Genomic DNA, 5681 nt, shown 5'->3' on the forward strand with positions numbered 1-5681 from the left:
CAGATCTGTGAAAATTCTTCGCAGGCTCACAGACAATGATGAAAATAAATCATCAGTTTTTGACTTGCTATATGTAACAGTCACAACAAATTAAAAATGTGACCTGAAACAGCCATCGCAGAACAGGACATGGAAAATTTCACTGATATTTAGTTTTTATTTCATAATTTTCTAAAGATAACTTCATATCCAATCAAGCGTTATTCCTCTTCCTCCTCTGCACTTTAAGGCAAATTTAGGCATTTGGCCCAACCCTGCAACCAGGTGAGAAGCTTTTAAAGAGGACTGAGGATTCTCAACACTTAGTTCAAAGAGCATTAAAAAACTCAGTTGGGAAGGAAAGTGTTTCCTCATATCAATCACTTGTAACTTTTTGAAATATGTTTCCTCATTCCAAAATGTGACATATGGCAAAATATTAAACATTTTTTTTTACAAATCAATCCTCCCCTCTCCCACCAAAACCTTCCCCATATGGGTGGCATCTAATAACCTTGTTTTGATCATTTCAATCTTTTAACATGTTTAGCTTGTTCAGTATAAACTAGTGGAAATTTCACAAAGAAAAACTCTTTGTTTGAAAGACTTTCAAAGGAGAAGGTCAAAATATTTTGGCACTTCTGATTTACTTTTCAAATTTCTTTTTCTTGAAATGGGACATCTGATGACCCTAACGCTTTCACAAAAACTTCTTTGGTTTTGGTGAACTGAATTTTTCCAATGAAAAACCTTTGATCAGAAAATTATTTACAGTTCTACCTAGAGCTGCTAAGCTTAAGCTTTGGGTTAACTAGCTACTAAAACAAAGTAGTTGTTAACATTTGTCATGCTTCTGCCTGATGCAGTCAACATCCTATAACTTATTATAGGCCAGTGACTCCCAAAGCATGTGCTCTAGAGCAGCAAAAGTGTGCCACGAAATCGATACTTTATCAGCATCAGATCCCGCCCACAGAACTGTGTCATCCAGTTCATGGGGCTCTTCTAGTGTCCAGAAATTTGTTGGTGGGGGTGCAGTGGCAATTAACACTGCCACCCACTCCTGCTCCATTAAATTTCCAAGCTCCACATGCAGGGATCAGGTTTCAGTTGTATCAGCCCTGCATAACTTGATTGAGCTCCAGATATGCCAGCCAATGTAGCTAGAACAGGCTCCTGCCACACCAACCTCACACAGCTTAAACGGGCTCCAACTGTACTGGCCCTGCACAGCTGGATCAGGAAAGACAGACAGGCAAACGTAAGAAAACAAGTATCTACATACCATGACTATTGCATCGTGATGTTTCCACAAGCCGACTATTTTGATCGTAGCATGCCATGGCCTGGTAACGATAACCTTGTCCACACTCCTTAATGTCTCCTTGTACTTTCATTCCCAATAATACTTCCACTTTGCCTTCTGGTAAAATACAGTCAGACCAGTTTCCCACGGGTTGAGCGCTGTACTTGTCACATGGACAAAACTGATTCTCAATCAAGGGATACATCTGTGAGTTTTTGCATTTGTCCCTCTTTTTACTTTTTCCTGTGGGGAAAGGTGGGGGAGGATTATATAATTTTTTTAGACACTGCTTTTTTGTCATCTTGTATCAAAAACTGATAATGTCAAGTAATGATCTACAAATGTACAAGACCGTATGACTTAAGGCCAAAGTTTTCAAGTGCAGGTACCCAACACTAGGCATCTAACTCCATAGCCAGTCAAATTAAGTGGTCTGATTTTCAAAAGCATCAAGCCCCTTTGCTTGCCTTAGCTTCAGTACTTTTTAAAACAAAGCCATCTATTATATCTGAATATGGATTTAAGTTCTTACCTTGTGACACCCCAATGCAAACATTTTAGCAATTCAATAACAGGATGTTCTTTCCTTTCTAAGTCAGTAATGATGCAGAGAGCAATAGCAAATAAATTTTATTCATTTCTAGATAAAAAATTTTCAAGTTTTAAAACTTTTTTTTGTAAAAGGAGAGAACACACATCTGTATACTAATGCACTCTCTGATGTTGTAAAAATCCCCAGTTTAGATTAAATATTGAAACTCAGCCCATTAATGAAATGAGCTCCTTTTGATTTAGTCCACTACCTTGTTGTATTTTTTTTCCAAATCTCTTCTCGAAACTAATTTAAGTTCCCCCCATTACCTAATATCCTTTTTTCTCCTATTGTTTGCAGTTTTTAATCTCCTCCTTTGTTAAGTTTGTTTTCTCTTTCCCCAGTATTTATTATCATACCCTATTGTCAGTCCTGTTTTTATCCTATTTTTAATGATGATGAAGGTTGGAAAGAAACATTTTATAAAATACCTGGTTTCAACTAGACGATAATATAAATAAATACTCTGCGTGGGTTTCCTTGACTTTCAGATTTCACACTTACATATAAGGAAACACTGACGTGACATAAGAGCACTGTTCTACTAGCCACTGATTCAATATGCAAGATGAACATGGGATTTCTCCTTCTGTTCCAATTAGATAGCATCATATTGAAAACATGCGAGTTGCTCCTCTTCTTCATCTTCCCCCAAATGAATAATTAGGCTTTCATGCTCAATTAGCTCTGTAGATTGGACTGGATAACAGTTTGCAAGATGAAATTTATTCATTAAGGGCCAAACCATGATCTCAGCACCCGGCGAGTAGCCGAGCTCAGTAAAGAGAGGTACAAAGGGACCTATAAGTGTCCAGGTTGATAGGAGCTCCTCTTTGTTTAATTTTGAAGGTAATGGCCATCTCTTTCCCCTATGAAAGCAATCCTGACATAAACTGTTTACTAGAATTATAAGGGGTTATTGTGAGTCTTCTCAAAGATTATGACTCATTTGCTATCCTTAGCTCTTCCAATTTTGGTGAGTATCATATTACAGTGGTAAAAAGCAGCCCCCTGGGTAAGTCAGTTGCTCTGGCTCTAGTGCAAGGTTGAGGTATGTGTACCACAATGGATACCACAGTGGCATGGGCAGTTCTGGATTCGGAAGGGGGCCGGCAGCAAAGCATGAGATGGGGCATAAAGCAAAGCAGCAAACTGGGCAGGGAGCACAGAAAAGGAAGCACAAAGCAAAGCATCAGATGCAACTGGTACCACAAGGCCAGGAACAGAAAGCAGAAGAGCAGATTGGGAAGGATGTCAGAGTGGCACTTGGGGGGGGGGAGGGCTTATTTGTGGCACACTTTCCCAAAATGTTGGCCTTCAAGACTGCATCTCTTTCAACCACAAAGAAGAGTCATCTTGATAAGTTAAGAGAAAGCATAGCATAAGGTGTCCTAAGACACCTGGAGAAAGGCTGTGGAATTACATAAATATGAAAGTCTTCAAGTATTCAGTAATGACACACATTAGGGCTGCAGGAGATAAGTTAGGAACTGAACAAAAATATGTAGAAATATTCCCTTTAACATCCATAGGCTCTGTGCTACTTTGAAGATTTCAACTCAATTAATTTTGATAGTGTCGACTTGCCCTTCAGAAAAATAAATAGTCTACTAACTGAGCCATTCTGAAGTCAGTTTACTATGGAATTTTTACTTTTCCTCTGACCACTACTTTACCACAGTATCCTTTACATATATTTTCCTCCTCAGTTCCATCAAAGTTGTGTAGTTTAGGCCCATTATCTACCTGGTAGTTCATCCTGAACATAGAAATTCCTGGTTGTTTGTCATCTGGTAATCCAAGGAAGGAAGTATGTATGTTTAAAACACAATAAATTACAACAGATAATAATAATAAAAAACCTTTGTATCCATATGATTCTTACCAACAAGAATGCGTTTTCTTGCCCTGACGCCTCCACAGTCCCCATTGCAGGAAGAAAATTTTGACCAGCTTGTGAACTGACAGTCATCTTGGCAAGGGATTTGGCAGGTCTGTGTTAATGGTGGTAAGGGGCTGGCATATTTAAGGCACTCGCTAATGTCAGCTTGTCCCCCATCTTGTCTACGACAGGTAATTGCTGAAAGCAAAAAAATGATGGGATTTATAATGAGTTGGCAGGCTTGTAATTAGTCTATAATATAGCAATTGACCAGGAATGTCTACATTTGATTTGATATAGCATGTCAGACAATATTCTGCTACTAAATCACATCTTAAATCCAGAACAAATATGTGCAGAACCTAGTTTTTACAGTCATTTATATATTGCACTTTAAATGTATACATTTGAAATTTATGAGGGGCTTTCTTTGTGCTTTATTATTTCTTTATTGACATTTATTGGCATCGAAACTTTTAAAAACAACTTGAAATATTAGAGTATTACAGCAATACGTATGATCAGTAACTGCTGCCTGTTAGCTCTTCATATAATCACATTATATTACGCTGTTCATTTAGAGATAGTGTTACGCTCCCCAACCCTGAATGCAGGCAGGGACATACTCCTGGGGTACTCTCACATATTCAGGTTACCCTTCTGCCCCAAGCCCCTCGTTGCTGTCTACTGTTTGACTGCTGTGAACCAGCTGAGATAGGCTAGGGGCCAGGTCCTTCATCTGCAGTGCTTCAGCCTTATGCATTGCACCCAGGTCTTCTCAGCTCTTAACAGAGGGGATTTTACCAGCTAGAAGAATCATACCTAGGTCCAGTCATTCACTCAGAAAAAATCAAAGGCCACCCTCTTCCTTGGAAGAGGCCTGCCTGTACAGTCAAATGCTCAAGATTCAGTTATCCCTGACAATAAGTGATTAAAAGATTTACTGTAGAAAAAAATCCATAGCCATATGCTGAGATGCATCCAAGAGTGAAATTTCTACTCAACCCTCTAGCCAAGGGACTCCATTGTTTCCTTATGCTGAGGCAAGGCATAAGTACAGTTTCATATGTGGCCATTTACATTAGGACTGTGCAAAATGCCTGTGTTCTGTTTCAGTTTTGGATTCAGCATTTTGGAGGGACGGTGTTTCGCTTCGGTCTTTTGTAGGGCTGTCCGAAATGGCTGTGTTTCATTTCATTTTATAGTCAGCATTTCAGAGGGACAATGATTTGTTTTGGTGTTTTGAATCACTGTCCCATTTCATTTTGGCCGAAACTGTTTTGGAGCTGTTTCAGAATTTCAACAGTCTTTCAGCCATAGGCTATAATGGGGAATCACAAAATTGCCTATACCTTTCTCATTTCTTGCTTAATTTGGATGAAACTTGTGGGGATGCTAGCCCCTTCTGAGGCCATGAGGCCTGCCAGGTTTCAAGGAGGTAGGTGCAAGGATTTCTGGGAAACTGCACCTCAAATAGCTGACAAGCAAAACTCATGACATGTGTGACTTCATGTATGTGTTAAGGTGCAGCAGGCTGAAAACTGCAGGGATGGTAGCCCCTGTTCTCACCCTCTAGCCCCTGTTCTCACCCTCAACTCCAGTGCAACCAGTAAGCCTCAGGCCTCTCAAAGATCTTACAGGTCTCGTCTTTTCCCCACCAGGACAGTGAGGTGGCTAGATGTTATCAGGTGCCTCCTGCTTCTACCCGCCTTTCACGAGGGAGGTTCACAGTCCTGGCACTTCCTGGGGCTGCCATGCCACCAGCAGTCCCACTCAGGCCTCCCTACTCTGGCAGGGTGAGGTTTTAGGTCAGGCCCAGAATGATGTGGGGCCTCCTCCCCATATAGCCCCAACCCTTATACTTCCAAGTTCTTCCTGGCATGGGAGCTCAACAGGGAGATGTTCTTCACCTATTGGCTGGT

At 40.4% G+C, this 5681-nt stretch overlaps 1 protein-coding gene across 3 annotated transcripts in view; it reads right to left on the bottom strand.

Annotated features, from left to right (window-relative positions):
* Positions 1 to 5681, bottom strand: part of THSD7A (thrombospondin type 1 domain containing 7A) — a 519106-nt gene that overhangs the window by 69858 nt on the left and 443567 nt on the right. For all 3 annotated transcript variants that reach the window (XM_019533950.1, XM_019533945.1, XM_019533947.1), the window contains 2 exons: positions 3763 to 3957; positions 1265 to 1528 (listed from right to left, as the gene is read on the bottom strand). In XM_019533950.1, the coding sequence (XP_019389495.1) occupies positions 1265 to 1528; positions 3763 to 3957 (459 nt within the window). The remainder of the gene's footprint in view (positions 1 to 1264; positions 1529 to 3762; positions 3958 to 5681) is intronic.

Source organism: Crocodylus porosus, unplaced genomic scaffold (assembly GCF_001723895.1).
Source record: "Crocodylus porosus isolate Cpor-Errol unplaced genomic scaffold, CroPor_comp1, whole genome shotgun sequence".
Classification (NCBI taxonomy): domain Eukaryota; kingdom Metazoa; phylum Chordata; order Crocodylia; family Crocodylidae; genus Crocodylus; species Crocodylus porosus.